The 17,787-nt window shown below is 50.1% G+C and overlaps 1 protein-coding gene across 1 annotated transcript in view; it reads right to left on the bottom strand.

Moving 5' to 3' along the window:
• The window catches only part of SLC12A8 (solute carrier family 12 member 8), a 49,464-nt gene extending 32,529 nt beyond the window's left edge, over positions 1–16,935 (bottom strand). Inside the window, exons 1-4 of the mRNA XM_075710922.1 lie at positions 16,867–16,935; positions 15,914–16,060; positions 12,848–13,039; positions 8,881–9,112 (exon numbers count right to left, since the gene is read on the bottom strand). Coding sequence (XP_075567037.1) covers positions 8,881–9,112; positions 12,848–13,039; positions 15,914–16,060; positions 16,867–16,935 — 640 coding nt within the window. The remainder of the gene's footprint in view (positions 1–8,880; positions 9,113–12,847; positions 13,040–15,913; positions 16,061–16,866) is intronic.
• Between the last annotated feature and the right edge of the window lie 852 nt (positions 16,936–17,787).

The following is a 17,787-nucleotide window of genomic DNA, read 5'->3' as shown; positions in this document are numbered from 1 at the left end:
GCTTCCTGCCGCCATGGGCTCCGAGGGATCCCACCATTAACCCTCTCCCGAAAACCACCCTCCACCGCACCTGTTCGTCCCAGCCACCGCCGGCAGGGATGAAAAGCGAGTATTTAGAACATGCTTCGAGCGCCAGCTTGGAGACAAGCATCATGCCGACGGCTGCCAGCAACCTTGCTGCAGGGCAATGAATCACCCCCATGCATAAATATTTCTCAGCTGAGCAGACAAATTAGCAAGCATGGAGACTGACAGCGCTGTCGAGGGGAAGCACTCATTCATCTTGCTCTTCTCCAAAGTCTCCGGACGCAGGAGATGACCTCAAGTTGCTCACGGTTTCGGCAGCACGCCCTGCAGCCTGGCCTGCCGCAGGATGCTCTTGGAAAGAGGTTTAACACCGGCCAGTACAATGGTCTGCTGTGTTACGGGAGGCATGGAGGAGCATGGGATTTCTCCACTGAAAACCCTTGAGCAAGCAAGAAAGCCTAAAGCAGAAGCACTGGGGGGTGATCTGTTTGAGGAAACCTGCAAAAAAACCCGCTCAGGGACCATCAGTCCTTTGCATACGTGACAAACCCAAGTATTCACATCCTCCCTCTCTGGTAAATGCATCCCTGGTAAATGCGCTCACACTCCAACCCCGATCTCCTCATGGAGCATCCCAGCCACGAGAGCCATCAGGTCACAAGCATCCTCCTCTCCCTAAAGCCAATGGACTTGCAATAACGGGTGCTGGCCAACAGCTAAAAACAGCACAAAAGGCAGAATAAACAAAGGGATCTGCTTAAATTTGTCTCCGACGTTCATATTTAGCTAATGGGGCAATTTGCATTTGCAGGATGCTGTCACCTCTCTCAGTTTGTGAAGCAGCCTACGCTCCCTCCAAGCTCTCCCCAGCCACATCACGTCTCCTGTGGGACCGGGCTGGGTGGGAGGAAACGCTAATTTGTGCCCAACTCCCCATGTGCCTGCTTTGTCTCCACCTCGGCTGCTCGGGAGGATGGAGAAGTGGAAAACCACCAGCATACACAAGAGCACACACAGAGCCCAAAAGCGCCCACCCAGGCAGCTCCTCATCACAAAAGCCCAGTGCCTCAGCACTGCTTAAATAAAGGAAAACTCAGAAATGGCCTGTGGAAGTAGCTAGTAGAGCTGTTTGGCACTTATTCTGCCTCTACAGGTTGGTAAGTTTTAATTATTTTTTGCAAAAAAGCCAAAAAATGGATATTTTCTGCAGGTGGAAAGTCTGAAATTTTGGTTAGGAGAAAAATGGAAGAAATTTTAACATGGGTATTTCAACTTAATATAAAACATAAGTGGACTTTATAACTTAATGCTAAGCACCAGACTTGCCGTAATATATAAAATCCTTTCATTACTATTCTATTTTTTTGATGTGGTATCCGCTACCTGGCTTGTTCAGCGGTATTCAAACCAGCCAGCGGAAATGGTTTTACTCATTACAAAGAGGACAAGAAATAAAACATCCCTTGCTTCACCCTTTTTCTAGGAAAATAGTTTGCATCAATGGGATACTATTATTAATTACAGAGCGGTATTTCTTGGAAGTCGTGCCCAGGGTCCCCGGTTGTGGGAGGTTCTGTAGAACTTCTCCAGAAACCCCAGCCTTGAGAAATCAGAATTTAGGCTGAGTCAAGGCACAACAATTGGAGGAAAATGAATGGCAGCTGAGCAGCAGCGGCGATGACACACATCCTTTGGACTCACTGGAGTGACCTCCTTTCTAATGCGGAGCTACTCCATGTATTGATTGGGACAAAGCCCAATCCATGTCGATCAAATCCCCATCTTTCTAAAGAAAGCAGTTCACCAAAATTAACACAAATTAACACAAAGTTAACACAATCCACCGGATGCTGCCATGGTCTACAGAGTCTTCTGCCATACTCATGACTAGAGCATCCCGTACTTCCAAGTTATGGATATGTTATCCAGATGACAATGGTATTTCAAAAGAAAACTATTCCTTTTGTTGATTTTTTGATTCTGTGTCCAAAATGATAGTTTGATTTTATTTTTGGGAGGTTTTCATTATCCTCCATACAACACAAACAGCTTCAGCTTCAAGTCTGGTTTCAGACTGCAAATCAAACTGGAAATCAAACAGTGTCTGGTTTTCGAAAGGTTGAGCAAGATGTTGTCACCTAGAAGGATTTTTTGTTTGTTTGTTTGAAACTATTAATTGAATTCAGTTTAAATCAGAGAATACATTTTTCCCTACCAAAATCACATTTTTCAATGAATGCATTTCCCCTTTGAGTAGAAAAGAAAACCAGCAAGAACCACCAGGCCATCATCCAGCCCCATGAAGGTACAACCAGGCTAAAGTCTCTTACCTACAGCTGAAAAAGGCCAAAAATTTTTAACACAAGCCAGCAGAGAAGATGATGAGCAGTAGATAAGGACCCATGTCCCACGCAAAGTTTTCTCTTTAGCCTAGGAGAGGAATGTGAACTAGAAGTGAAGCAGCTGGAGAAATAATCTAATATCCAGAAACTATCTTTATAAATTAAATCCCTAAATAAGGAAAGCTGATTCAGTGCACAGCTGAACTGTGACTGGAATTAAACACTGGAGGGATAAAAAAAGAGGAGGTAAAATATCTCCATCATTTGAAAACAATTATGTAGTGGCACCAAAAAAAGATTAAAAAAAAAAAACAAACAACAAAACAATGCAATTAAATAAAGCTGTCTCGTTTAAACACAGCAACAGGGAGAGATGGAGAGATTATGGGATGATATATATCTTCCTCAAGCCAGTCAGTTTTATTAGGTCTCTAGCATTAAACAAGTTGCTGCTGAACAGAAAGCCTGCATGGGAGGTTTTATGGGGGAAGCGGGTGGGGAAAACCCACGTGAAGGCAGCATCTAGCAGGGGACAAAGCCAGCCGAGGTATTTCAGGATTTATTTACAAACTCTAGGAAGACAAGCTTAGCACTGCCTCACAGGGAAACAGCAAAGAAATTAAAGGTTAAATCAACCGTGTACAAAACCTCCTGTATAAATCAGGAGCAGCATTGCCTATTAAGCAAGTTTAAACCTGTAACAACCTCAGCAAGCCTTCTCCTGCCCCGGGGATGGACGTGGGCCAGCCTGGCCCTGACGGTACCGTGCAGTGGCACTTTTGAGCGTGTCAGGTGAGGCCAGGACCCTCCTCCTCCTCAGCAGCACGCGGCGGAGGGCAGCTCGCTCCCGTGCCCCACGTGGCCGCTCGGATGGTGCAGCCCGGAGAAGACCGGAGAGGAGCACAAGAGGTCTTCCACGCAAGGTGGTTTGATGCAGAAAGGAAGGACACGAGCTGGTCCTCAAGTCCTCAAGAGACCCAGCGAGGTGGGTTTTGGCTGCAGGAAGAGGGGGTTAGCCTGAGCCAGCTGCCACTAGAGCAGGGTCCCCAAGGATGCAGCAGAGGATCCGTCACTGGAAGTTTTTAAGAGCAGGTTAGATGCACACCGCATCCCCAGCGCAGCCTGGCAGGTGCAGGAGGGCAGGACCCCACAGGCCCTGAGCTCTCCTCCCCTCCTCCTTACCCACCTCCTGGGAGATGCTTCAGGGTGGTGGGCTCAGAAATCCCGCCTGGCCTCAGCGGAGCGGGGGCACAGGGATGCCAGCCCCGGCCCCCAGCGAGCAGCAGCTGCACCGACACCCTGAGCACCCGCCGGCAGGCGAGACCGCTGCTCCTCAGCAAAGTCCTACTGCCAGGTGTCCTCCAGTGAGGAAACACCATGAAAACCTACATACGACGCAGCAAAATTACATCTCAATCTAATTTTTTTTAACTTTTTTTTTTTCTAAACAAACTGCTTTAAATACCTACTTCATAGAGGCTGGACGGAGTGGTGTAGCTTTCCTCTCACTATCTAAATAAGGCCCTAACAATGTTATCACTTTTCAAAACACATCTGTCCCACAGCTCCTAGCCCAGACAATTGGCAGGTAACCAGTTAATAAATGTCTTCGCCAGACTGTTGAATAGGCTGGCCCGAGCTCAAGAGTGATGTCAGGGCCATTCAATGCGCTATAATTGGAAAAACCTGGGGAAAGCAATCCTGCGTTTTTTAATAAATAAAGAGTGTATTAGCAGCCTCCTGCTTTTATTCACCACAGTGTCTACCTTGTTCGGTAGCAAAGTGGGATTTTTTTTCTGCTGCCGTTCGCTCAGTGATTTCTACTTGGAATTTGATGCCAGTTTCCAGATGTGTCTCAGTCCAGGAAGTCAGCAATCAGCCTGGATAAAGCCTCTGGGATTAGCTGCAGATCATCTTCTGACACACACATCCTTCCTGCACCCTCTCTTATGAAATTGGGGCACACCCCTTGTGCCCAAAAATAAAATAAAACAACCCAGAGGCAAGGAAAAGCCCCTGATTAGGACGCTTTGATCAGTTTCGTATTAAGTATGTGGGAATACGTTTAATTAATTCAATCCATCAAAGCCCCTGAGGCACCGTTTGAGGGATCTTTACAACACCAGAGTGTTTATATACATAAATCACTTTAACAATTGCAGGTTCCCCATCTGCTGGAGCAGCCCCAGGCGAAGCTCCTCTCCCACAGCTCCTCTCCAGCGGTACCCACGGGAGAACATCAGCTCCCCCAGCTCAGCCGCAGGACACCCGAGGGGGATGAATCCTCCGAAGGAGGAAGAAGTAAGGATAATAAATGGGTTTTCTGGGCTCTGCACGAGCAGCTTCAGGAAGCTAAAGCCGAAGAGGGTAGCATAAAGGATGTGGTTTGCATGGAAAACAATCCCAAGCAGAAGCACCCTGACAGCAACATGCCTTTCAAGATTCCCCGTGTCCCCGAGAAATGAACTATCCGGGTTCCCCAGCCAGGAGGAAAGGGGCTCAGCCTGGGGCACGTAGCACCGTCTGCTGCAGGACAGGGAGTCCCAGCCCTGGGGGTCCCCAGGGGTCAGACCCCCACCCTCCAATTATTCAATTCCCAATAAAATCTATTTTCTTTCTTCCCCCCAGACATTTAAGAGTCTGTTGTTGGGCCCCTTTTGCTGATGTTGCGATTCCTTTCATCTCCCCAACAAAGCGCAATCAAATTAACACCAGCTCTCCCCCCAGTACCCCCCCTCAGCGCACTCCCACAGCTGCTCTGCTTCAACAGGGCACCTGAGAGCCACTGCCAAAACAGGAAAGCAGGCGCCTAATTGAAAGGGAGTATTTGGGAGTCACCCTACACAAAAATTAGCAGAGATATGCTAGGAAAATAAGAGTGGGCATTAACTGCGGGCTTATCTTCTTTTTCCATGACTCTAACATTTGGGACGTGAAAAGGCCAAAAAGTTTCACATACTGTTCTGAGGAGCTGGTCACGGAGAGGAGCATCCTCTCCTTTACATTCACCGCTCCTCCCAAAATAACTGAGGTTGATTTTGAGGTATGGACATCCAGAATTAAAACGCAAACGTAGGCAAGCCAAGAAAACCCTGCATTGCTACCATGCAGTTGTGCAGCAAGCGCTGGGTCTTGGTTATGGGTCGAGAAGTCGAGCACTGCCTGATTTCAATTCACCTGCTTTAGGTTTGGTAAAAACAGCAAGCTGTGCCTAGAGAATATGGATGTTTTCCGTCCCGAGGAAGGAGCACAGGGGTCTCCATTTCTGGAGGTGGGACTGAATTTTAAGGTGAGCAGCCAGAGACAGCTTGAAGAGGCTGGTTTTCAGACAGCACGGGGAGCCCCTCTCCTCGCCACCCACCCCTGGCCGAGATCCCAGCCTGGGATGGTGACCCGTCCCCAGGGGAAGCGCCAGCTGGAGCCAAGGGGAGGATTTAGGATTAACTCCAAAAAATCAGCCAGTCCCACCCCACCCTGCAAGGCAGCCTGTGGAAAGGAGCGAAAGCCCTTGGGGCCAGGCAGAGGGACGCCGCAGCCTGGCAGGGAGCAGGCAGGCCTGCCTGCAGCCTCAGCGGGGTCGGCAGCATCTGGACAAGGGACCCAGAGCACTCCCCGTCTGCTGGAACTGCTCAGCACCTCCAGCCCCAGCTCCAGGCTGCTGGAGCCCGGCTGGCTCTCGGAGCGGGAGCAAGCCACAGCAATAGAGGGAAAAGAGAAAAAAAAAAAAAAAAAAAAAAAAAAAAAAGAAGAAAGAGAAAAAGCAGCGGGAAGCCCTGCTGAGAAGCCCCCTTTTGTGTAAACACGCTCCGTCCTCAAACTAAAAATAAAGGCAAACCACAGGAAGGGAGTGAGTGCTTGGACAATATCCGATTTGGTGTGTGCCTGGGTGTGAGCTGAGGGAATGGGGAGAAGAGCGGGGGACTCCACCCAGCGCAACCACACAAAGGCAGTTGTTTAAGACCTTCAAGATGGACAGGCATTCCTGGAGATCATTTAAATCCAAATAACTGCTGCTTGGCAGATGCGCAGTCCTTTGGTATGCGTGCAGCACTTGGAAATGTGAAGTGAGGGAAAAGGCTGCCATGGTAGGAGCAGGAAAGGCAGGGTGACTGCACGAGGCCCATTTTACAGGTTCGGAGACCGAGACCTGACGCTGCAAGCTGAGACCCCATAAAGCTGTCCTAAAACAAGGAAGCAACCCAGGCAAGATGTCAGCTGAAATCTTTCCAGCTCACAGGTCCGTCCCCAAAAATTACCTCTCCCATGGCTCTCCCTGCATGCTGCCCTGCATATCTCAGTCACTGCTGCAGCCGAAGAACCAAACCCAAAACAACTGCATGCATGTGAAGGCTGCAGAGAGCTGATCAGCTGACTGCCCACCCCAAAGGGGTCTCAAATGCTTCCCCAGAGGTGCTGGGCTCAGATGCACCGCACCCCGCCACTGCCATCAGCCAACTCTCAAGGATGGAGCTTCACCAACACCTGCACGTCCCACCCGCAGCCTCCTGCGCTGCCTTGCAGGAAGGATGCTTTGCTGACGGGCGCAATCGTACCCAGGAGACAAGCATCCATCCATGCCGTGCAGAAAGCGTGCAAGACAGAAGGCTTCTTGAAGGCCAGCGCTCACCGTTGGTGCTGACACACCACTCAGAGGCCTGCTGGGGAAATGCAGGACTTGGGATGAACCAACTGTTCAGCCTGGACTCAAAACCGTTCTCTCACACAGAAGCTGTCTGTAAAAGCAAAGAAACCCACAGCTCTCCCTAACCAGCCTTAGGGCCGCAGGTCCCACCATATGGGCAGCACTGCTCGGGGGTGCTGGTGTTTTGGGCTTGGATCCAGCCACCATCAGCCCGACCTTCTTCTATGTCCTGGAAACTCTCCTCTCTTCAGCCAGCCACAGCTAAACTGCAGCATCTGCGATGCTCAACTGCCTCATTCCTTTCCTTTCTCTATTTTCTGTCAGAAGAAAATGACATAGTGCTCGGCAGTGGAGGAAATCAAAGACAACTACATTGACCTCAACTTGGGCATGTTTCCTGCTGACGTTTGTATTCCTCTAATTCTCTCCTCCTGGTCCCATGTTCACTTTCCTACCATCAGATCTCACCCCAAGCATTCATTTTCTCTCTACTATTAGAAAGGTCTCTAGGTCCACATTAAAGGTCTTCTCCGAGCACAACCGAAATGTAACACCCCCCACCCCCCATTTCCTTTAGAAAACAACTTCCGATGAAATGCAGCTGTTTGGAGCAGGTCAGTTGCTTTCTCTGCAAAACACACCACACCAAGCACAACTGTCCTCACTTCGTTCTCATTTGCAAGTGTCTGCTGTAATTTTTACCGGCTTTCATTTGGGGCATTTTTTACATGCTAAATATAAAATGCAAACACCTTTCCACAAGGCTCTCTCCGAGAAAGGAGCAGCTGATGGTGCAGCAGCTTCTGCCCCAACCCCACCGCCCTTGCACACCATACCAGCAGCACAAAGTAACGCAGCAGTGTGAAAACACAGCCGTGCCATCGGTGCTATGGACACCTACGTGACTCACCTTCTGCTGCCCAACTTGGCAGCTCAATCCTAACTAGATCAAAATTGAAGATCTTTCCTTTAAGCTGACTTTAGCGGGTCGCTTGCAACCCCCTAAGGTGCTGCTGGACACAGGGGAAGCCAAGAAAAAGGTGACACCTTCTGTTTACTCAGCTAATTACACTTCGTTATTGCTGATGTGGCTGCTGCGGCACTCATGGACCCCTTCCACCGCAACTCCCCGCGGCTTGAGACGTGCAAGCACCTCTGGGGGATGAGGACGGAGGGAGGCAAAGAGGGCTCAGGGTGCAAGCAGGGCTGGAGGTGGGAGCCCCAAACCTCCGCCTTGCCGCTGCAGGCTGAAGTCAGGTTGGGGAAGGTTAACGGGGGAGACTTGCACCCACGGCTCCTTGAAACCCCATCAGTCACCTGTCCCGGCCCACCCAGCTCCCTAACATGGCCCTGGGCAGCAAATCCAGTGGTGTGCAGCCTGGGGCCAGCGCTGGTGGCACAGCTCACCACAGCCAGGATCTAAGTGACCTCAGGGGTCTCTGGGGAGAAGATCTCCTTAACGCAAGGGCACAATCCTCCATTTTCGTGGGCACAGTGCTTAACGCGGAGTTAGACAGCAGAAAGCTACAAAGAGAGACTGCAAACACAGCCGCTCTCTGTTGTTAGAAAACCTCCGAGTGCAATACAAGTATAACAAGCGCACACATTGAGAGCCTGATTCCCGAGGTTAAACGCCTAAATTAATAACGCATCTTCAGTCATGAAGATGGACTGGACTTCTCTGGAAATACTTACTCCTTGCAAAATTAGGGGCTGCCTCTAAAAGATCGGTACCAAAGGACAGGGGACACGTCTGGAAGCGCTGAACACTACCTCTACCCAGATGTGTAACTTCACAAAGATACCCAAGGAGAAAACCCCGGGGGATTAATGCCTCCTGAGCACAGTGTGACAAGCCCCCAGTTTTACCTGGATCAAGGTGTGTAAAGGACCCAATGACAAAGTCCAGCGTCGAGACGGCCAGTAGGAAGAGCAGCAGGAGCTGGAGCCTGATGATCCATTTCACCCCGGCCAGGTTGATCCCCAGCAGGCCCAGCAGGACAGCCAGGGAGATGCCGCGCACTGCCCAGATGTTGCTGAGGCTCAGGACATCTGCGATGGACTCCGCAAAGCCAGTGATGTACATGGCACCTGCAACGCACTGAAGGACAGAGCTCTGTGAGTGCCCTGCGGGAGAGCAAGGGATCCTCAACCACAGCCCCCATGCCAGGCTGGGCGGGGGTCTCTGCTCAGACAGACAGACATTTGCTGTCACAGTAAAATCTTTAATGTTACTCTGGCCTACAGGGACTGAACCTTATTGCTGTAAGACAGCACGCTGCCAGGGCAGCATACCTACTGCCCAGGTGAACAGAGAAGGCTGGGCGCTAGGGCCAGCAGCCCAGCAACTTTCCACTGGCTTTAAAATTTACTGTCCATTAATGCTCCAGGAGAAACCATGCTGGCTTCTCAGAGGGAGAAAAGGATGAGCCAACCTCTAAGTTTCTTCCCTTCTTCTGTTTCTCTGAAGAAAAGGGTCCCAGTTCAACACCTGCCTGAAGAACGGCAGTTTGCTTCCCCCTTCGTTGCCTCCCAGGGGTTATTTTTAACTCTGTGTTTAGTTTGGATGTAAAGTCTGATGTTTCACTGGCTCCCCATCTCGCTGCTGGAACGGAGCCTGCGCTTTTGAGGAGAGCGCATTGTGCAAGCCATGCCCCCTGAGCTCCGGGGAAAGCTGCTCGTTTGTCTTGCTGCAGGGCAGGACACGCGCTCTGCCCTGGGTGGCTGAGAGTCTGCAGGACAGGACTTCTACAGCACAGGTTCAGGCCTCAAACCCCACTGTGGGGCAGCAATCCTAAATACCAGGGCATTTCCCTCCAGAGGTTCCTACTAGCTGACATTCTGCAATAACCCTTTCCAGTGCATGGCATCCCCGGCAAACCGGGTTGGGGCACACAGCTGCACACCAGCACAGGTGGTGTGACCTTGACTCCTGCAAACTCCCCCATCCCCGTCCACGGATGAGGGATGTACAGCACAGCTCCCACACGACTGGAAGGGAGAAAACCACCACCCAAGCCAGCAAGAGTCAGAGCAGACCCCTCCTTCGCTGCAGATCCCACTTGGACCGACCCAACACCACTCCACTGAGGGTGTTCAGTGACCCATACCAAGGAGCTGTGGGTTCATGCACGGTTTTCAGCAGGCAAGGTGCATGGGATTCACCTGTTCAGATTCGGACACCTACAACTTGGAGATCTTGGAGAAGGATTCACTTCCATCATAAGCAGACACCTAGCACAGATTGGGTGAACTACACCCTAAAAGTCTCTCTTGCTCCTCGCTGGCAGCCGCACCGTGAATGTCTCCGCCAGAGAAGTCTCAGACTCTGCAAGGTAGTCCCCAAATAAGTGGATGTATTCTTGTTTACCTGTGTTTAGCATGGGCTACACCACCACTGAATGGACTACACACATCCTGCTTCTCTGCGGGAGCCAGCAGAAGTGGAGCTGGTATGGGAGGAGAGCTGGGCAGCAGTAAGGACCACAGCTAATTGACTTCTTGAGGTCCAAAAGTCACAGTTCTGGGTTTTCTGAAAGGCCCCATGGAGCCGGATCTCTCCGGAAAACAGATCCCTCCTGAGCTAGCAGAGGACAACACCCTGTGCGCTCCGCTTGAGGCACCCACAAAAACTGCACTTGAGACCTGAAGCCAAAAAAACCCCAAACAGAATCTAACTCCAATAAACACATTAAAACCAGGTGCAGTTCTTGCCTCTCACATGAAGAAAAGCCCTGTAGACCAAAAGCAGTATCACGTAACCCCAACTCCCTGTACCTGACCAACATAATTTTCTAAGAAGTTAAGTTTTCTTAACTAAATAAGTTTGCTTCCCTTTCACACCAAGGACAGCAATGTGCGAGGACACTCTGAAGGCAGCAGAGCGGAGCGAGCCTCTGACAGTCTCAGCACCACAAGCCTCCTTGAAGCCTTTCCTCTGATGAACCATGAGCATCACCAGCAGAATGGAGGGGCTGGGTGCCCACAAACACCCCGCTGTTCTGCACACAACAACGGCCAGGGCCCCAGCAGCACTGTGACATGGGCTGGCTTCTCATGAACTACCTGTCTTGAAATCAGAACTGAGTTCTAGGCTGAAATGTGCAGAAATCAGTCCCTTATGAGCCTTCGTAAACCACGCACTTCGCTGGGCGAGGACCATAATTGATTTTCAATGCCCAGACAATCGCTGCCACTGTCTTTGCCTTTGGGATTTTAGGGCTGGACCCCGGAAAACTTCTGCTTGCACAGACAGGTCTTACTGCAAACCACTCCAGGAAAGGAGACTGCAAAGAAAAGCACCAAACCCCGGCCTCATGGTTGGAGCTGCGGTGACCAAACATGCGTTAGTCTCCGCAGGACCTAGCAGACACATGCTGCATTGTTTAGGGTAATCTGATTAAGCCTCTCCTCTGGAGCATCCCAGGACGACAGCAAAGCCCAACCGAGTCTCAGCTCACCTTGGTTGACGCAGCAGGAACCCACCTCTGCGGCAGCCCCAGGGCACTGAGCCACCTCTCATCTCCCAAGGCATCAGCAGCACGTGGCCAGTCATTCCCCACTTGCCCCAGTCAGACCAGGGAATGGGGAATACCCCCATTTCTGGCTGGACTCGCCTCATGACAGAGGTTACGGCGCTCCGTGAGCATCCTGTAGCAGGGGAGCAGCCTGCAGCTGGCGCAAAGCACGTCAGGCTGAAAGCACGGCCAAAGAGAAGGGAAAGGCATCACCTTTTGGGAGCATGCAAAGCGTTCCTAAGCGAGCTGCCAGCTCCCATCCCGCAGCCCCTGGTGCACACAGGATGCCTAGGCAGGGGCCAGGGCTGTCGCAGCCCAGTTTTTACGACCCTCAGGACAGGCTGCAACCTGATTGCTTTCCCAGACGGGGTCCGCTCGGAGCGCAAGAGTGGAAAATATGACAGGAAGGATTCTCATGTGTGGCCCATTTCCATATCTTGGCTTGTAACTGAGTTCACTTTGTATTTTACGGACACTTGCTTTTAATCTGGAGTGAAAGAAGAGGGGATTATTTTTGGGTTTTTTGTTTGTTTTTTTTTTAGGGTTTTCAGAGATTGCTGCAAGCCAGTCAGTTAAAAAAAAACCTCAATAAAAATGCTTCTCTGCTCACCACATTTTATACTGTTCGTAACATCTTTACGGGGGGAGGGGGTTAAGTTACTGCAGGTTTAAGAGATTACTTTTCCATTCTTTATGGTTACTACTTGTGTATTTCAGTGCTTCATCACCATGACGGCTCCTTGGGGCCTTTCAGAAAACCCAGAACTGTGACTTTTGGACCTCAAGAAGTCAATTAGCTGTGGCCCTTACTGCTACCCGGCTCTCCTCCCATACCAGCTCCACTTCTGCTGGCTCCCGCAGAGAAGCAGCCAAGGCTTGCCCAGTCCCTAAGGGCACGGGGAGCATGCCAAGGCCAACCTGCCAGCCCACAGCCGCTCGCGGTGCTTTAGGTGGCCACCCTGGCCTCTCCCACTTCGCTTTAAGTCAAGTCTCCCACCAGCAAGGGCATGTCCTGGCAATGGGGGTAATTTGGGATGGGAGGGCCTGTCCTGCATGGTTTGCTTGTTCAGAAACCCAGTTCCTCCACTGTTGTGACCCATGCCAGGCAGCGCATTGCCACGCACAGGCTTGCTCTTGGGGAGCAGAGCGGGGCTGAATGCTCCCCGTCGCGCTCCCCCATGCCATCCAGCATACTGGAGCATTACTCAGATCTTACCTGGAGCATTACCTCCTGCGGCAGGAAAGCACAAGATTAATATCTGCACCGCAAAGTTTCTAATGCTTTTTAAATAACTCTTTTTTTTTTTTTTTTTAATTACCTGGCCAAAAATATAAAGGAGGCCAATGGTCCCCCCTACTTGACCTCCAAGGACAGTAGAAATCATGGAGTAGACTCCTCCACTTCCAATGCTGCACTTCTCACACACCCCAATTCCAGATAAGACTGTCACCAGGGCAACCAGGACAACAAAGGACACCAGAAACATGCCCACTACAATGCCAGTGTTTCCCTGGAATGAAAAAAAAAAAAAAATTTCAAATAAAGATCAACTCACACCAACTCTGTTGAGACGGAAAAAGGACCTATCCGCTTCTAGTCACTAGTGATCAATGAATCTGGAGTCATTACAGATTAAAAGAAACACGCGCACACACACCCCCTACTTATCTAACTAACATAATTGATTGCCAAATTTACAGTTCCTCTTAGCGCTCCTTTGAAGACGACCTGCCTTGTCCTGGGGCTGGACAGACCTTTGCACAAGCAGGTTCTGCTCCTGCATGAATCACCGATTTTGTCCTCTGGTTTAAAAAGAACGAGGTCAAACAATGATTCAGCCACCATGGCAGGGATCACCGCCTATTTGCATGTTTTAGAATGACATGCTTAAAAAAAAAAAAACAACCCACCACTTTCATAACAAAAAGTAGGTTCAAAATTGAACCTCTGGGAATTTGCGACAGCTGATTTATTAACAGCATCAAGCTCACATTTTAATTTTTCAGAACATGTACCTTTAAAAGCTCTGATCCTCCCAAACAATGAGATACCAAAGAACAAAACCCCAAAGGCAACACAGCGTGGAAGATAAATAACACTCTCATAAACCAGCGCACGCTGGGCCTTATCTGCAGGACGTACGCCGAGTGGCAGGTGGCTCTCGCTCTCCCTGTACTCGGGGGAGTTTTGTGCAGAGGATTCAGCCCCACTGAAAAAAAAAAAAAAACCCAACTCATTCCTGCTTGGGGCAGAGGGAGCTGCTGCACCAACCGTGGTCTCACTGTGAGCAAAAGCCTCTGAACAAACCCAGCTGCAGGTCCCTATCTATTTTGGGGGGTTCAATTTAGGTCGGATTTTCAGAAAGAGAAGGCACTCGGTACCTCCAAAAGGAGTCAAGCACCTCTTTTGAGCTCGGGACCTTCCAACTCTCTCGCACATGGCTGTAATTTATTTTCCAGGGTCAAAAGTTTTCCCTCGTGCTCCAGCCCACCTTCCCCTGCTGACAAATCGCTCAGCCCAGCGCAGTGATTCCAACGGTATGATCAGATCTCCGCCAGTGCCCAGCACTTTGTTAACGTCTGGCTTCCCTTCCCCTGCCTTTACTCATATTACAGGCCATGTCCACATCACTCCTTTCCAACCTTGCTCCTTCTCCTGCTCCCGCAATGCTCATTTCTGAGGTCATGCTAGCCTTGATGGGGTTTGTTTATCACCAGTATTAAAAGGCTGCTTCTCGGCTTCGGGGTTGGTTGAAATCCCAGATTTTTTTTTCTTCTCTCTTTTTTGTGAAACAACAGAAACATATCCAGGATGTTGCTATCATCATAAAATCCTATTTTGGTTCAGCATCCCGCTGCTTTTGACAGGGGCTTTAACTGGTCAGTAGGGAACGGAGCCAAGGTTTGCTACAAACACAGCTGCTGGCTCGGTCAGCACCACAGCCCACTACAACGCGATACTCCTTTTTTAAAAGGACAATTGTTCTTTTTCTTCAACAGCTTACCCTCAGGCTAAAAGGGTTAATAAATAAGACACGCTTCAGTTAAGGAAAAAAAAAAAAAAAAAAAGCACACATATGCAAACATACACGTAGCCTTGGGCTTTTCCAGAATCTGCTGGTGGCACCAGGCTATGGCAGCAGCTAGTTAATGGGCAATTCAATGGTTTCCACAGAAGAAAGGGTTAACGCAAAGAGCAGGGCAGGAAGGCTGGACTCACAGCAACAATAGCAAGCAGAGAAAGTGGGAAGAAAAAGCCCCCATTAAACACTGATGCTTATTTATGCATGCGTGCTGGAAGGGGTTAGTGTAGCATTACAATAGTTGTTGAACATTTCGGCAAGATTAGGGTCCCCTGGAATTGCAAAGCTTTACCAGCCCCAGCTCCCGAAATTTATAGCAAAAGCCTGACTCTGCAAACGGCTCGACATATGACAGTCCTTTGCCAGGGGAGCTCTCTGCCAACCCCGACTTCTCCTCCCTTCCCTTTTATGCTAGCTTCCAGCTGTTTCAGTTTTTCTTTTATTTACTGGCTTTATTTTTATTTGCGTATGCTCCAGCAGGAACTTGCTTTCAAAGGAGACGTGGAGGAAACAAGATCAGGAGGAAAAGGGAGCTAGGAAAATCATCCCAACTTCTCCACCACGACGACTGCAGCTCCCCTCAAAGCCTCCAGTGAAGCGATTTTCAATACAGAATGGAAGTGTCTTCCTGCTCCTTTTGGAAGATGTCCACCGTGCCTGTGACACGAACTCGTGCCTGTGACATGAACTCTGCCTGAAGCTCAAATCCCGCCCGTCTCTGGGGGAGCTTTCCTTCTTCTAAGGGGAAATTTTAAGGGACAATACAACGTTTTGCATCAGGAGGGGAGAAGAGACACTATTCCAGGCTCTGACCTTCAGTGAGATACTGTTCTGGATCCACAGGAGGAAGTCCCCTTGATAGCGATGACAATTTCACCTGACTGAGGACTCTCCATTCAAGACATTGGGGACTCCAACACTAACACGTTTGGAAGAGACCTGCTTCAGTGCTGTTGGGAAGATGGCCAAGTAGCTGTAACTACAGCAATACACTTCACCTGAGAAGCGGTTCTTTCATCTCAACAGTACAACACAAGGGTGTCCCTGTTCATTGTCAAGGTTGGTTATTGTGTTTTTCTTCTTCTTTCCTAAAGCTAAAATAGGAAACCACTTACAAAGACCTCTTCAGCTTTACATTTTAGTGGAACTTTTTTAAATGCCACCAAATACCAGAGGACGTAAGCAATGCCTACAATGAATAGCACAGAATCTAAACCACTTGGGTGGTGATGGAGATACGAGGTAAGGAGGTGAGGAGGAAAATGCCTATTCACACGTTCAACCAAGTCAGCACTCACTCACCACGAGCCATCCCGTCCTCAGGAAAAGAACCACTCCAAAAATGTTGATCATGCAGGAGGTGAAGACGCCATCCCATGTTCCAAAAAGCACCGGTTCCCACACAAACAGCTGGATCTTCCACCAGGGCCTGGTCTGCGTTTGAGATACCTAGAGAAAAGCAAAGCCTTTGGTTTTACCTCTCGTGCTTTACAGGCAGGCTGCAGAAGTGGTACAACAGCCAGCCACCAACAGTGGGATGGCCACCAACAGCTACTAAGACACCACTTTGCTGCAAGTTGTCTCTAAGAAGAAAGGGCAGCAGAGCTGTTGGGATCCCTGGGCCCGGGAAGAGAAGGTTCCCTGTAATACCCTATTTATATTCTTGTAGGATAAGCAGCAACAGAATCCTACTCAGCCTCAGCGCATTAACCCCATTGATGATGTTACATGAACCTAAAACAGCATTCAAGGGGTCCTTTCCAGAGCTTGCAACTATACAAGGTGCTTCTCCTTCTGTCCCTGCCAAGCACCCCACCAAGACAAGCAGGGTCCTCAGTGCACTGGAGAAGTCTCTTAGATGAGCTGACAAACCAGCTGGACCAACCGCGACTGGCAGAGTAGGTTAAGATGGTCTTCCCATCACACACAGTCATCTCTTATCAGGACACTACGTTTCTAGAGGGGACACGGGACTCTGGTACTTGGGGCACCAGTGAATTTCAGAGCTGCTGGAACCAAGACCTGAAACTCCAGCGAAACCGCAGTTTTCCTATTGCAACTGCTCCCTCCCGCCCTCTGGAAACCAAGTCCCCCCTTTCCCTTTCTAAATAATACACCTCAGGTTTATGTAGCAAAAAGAAGGGCAGTTTTGTTACTTCAGTCCTGTTTACCTGCCACAGAGGTGACCAGGGGGAGGTGCAGAGACCATGGAGATGGAAACTTGGGCTACGAAAGGAAATGGCTCTCTGACATACCTGCTGTGCTTCCTCGTGGAACAGCTCTTGGACACACCCCTCCCTTCTGGCACCATTCAGGCTGACCATCGTATCCTTCGCGTTGCCTCCGCCTGCCCAACGCGCAGCTCTAACGCTACAAGAGGTGAGGCCGATCCGAGCAGAAGGTCAGCTATTCTCCTCGGTCAAATTCCTGTGGTGCGGGATCCTCCGTTGGAGGAGATTCATGGTTTTGTTGCACTTTACTGTGAAAGCAGGAAAGGCAGAAGACATGACTGTTGCCGCCTTAGCCTGCAGAAACAGAAGGCTATTACCCAGACAGAGCCGACAGCAGCTCGTAGCAGATGCTGAACCACAGAGCGACACCACGGCAAGCAGAGAGCAATACTCCCCCAGCACCCTCCCAGGGCCTGCCAGCAGCACAGGCTGTATCATCAGCCCTACATTTAATGGCCCTTGGTGGCCTTTTCTGAATCTATCCACACCCCTGGCGTCCCCAGCATCCTGCCGCACTAGCTCCACAGCTTCCCTGTGTGCTGTCTGGGAAAAGTATTTCCTTTCACTCGTTTTAAATCTGGTGCCTGGTAATTTCATTGCATGCCCTCGTGCTCCGGTGACATGGGACACATGAACTATTTACTTCCCAGCACCACTAATTACTTCACAGCCTTGATCGCATGCCCTTCAGCTGTACCCTTTGCAAACTAGAGTCCTGCCGATGCAACCTCTCCCCTGACAAGCGACCTCGTCACCCTGCTCTCCCCATTTTCCGGTATGACGAAGAGATGGAACTGGAGCAGCTGAAGGTGTCCACCACCACAGACCCTCACCCTGCATTCCTGATGCGCTCAGCCACATCCCCTGCACCGATGTGCAGGAGCCCTTCTTCATGGTCGTACCCACCCTTGGAGGTACAGTCGTCTTGCCTGCAGTGGCCGGACT

The sequence above is a fragment of the Pelecanus crispus genome, chromosome 5 (assembly GCF_030463565.1).
Source record: "Pelecanus crispus isolate bPelCri1 chromosome 5, bPelCri1.pri, whole genome shotgun sequence".
Taxonomy (NCBI): Eukaryota; Metazoa; Chordata; class Aves; order Pelecaniformes; family Pelecanidae; genus Pelecanus; species Pelecanus crispus.
The sequence above is the reverse complement of the archived record's forward strand: the minus strand, read 5'-3'. Positions and strand labels throughout refer to the sequence as shown.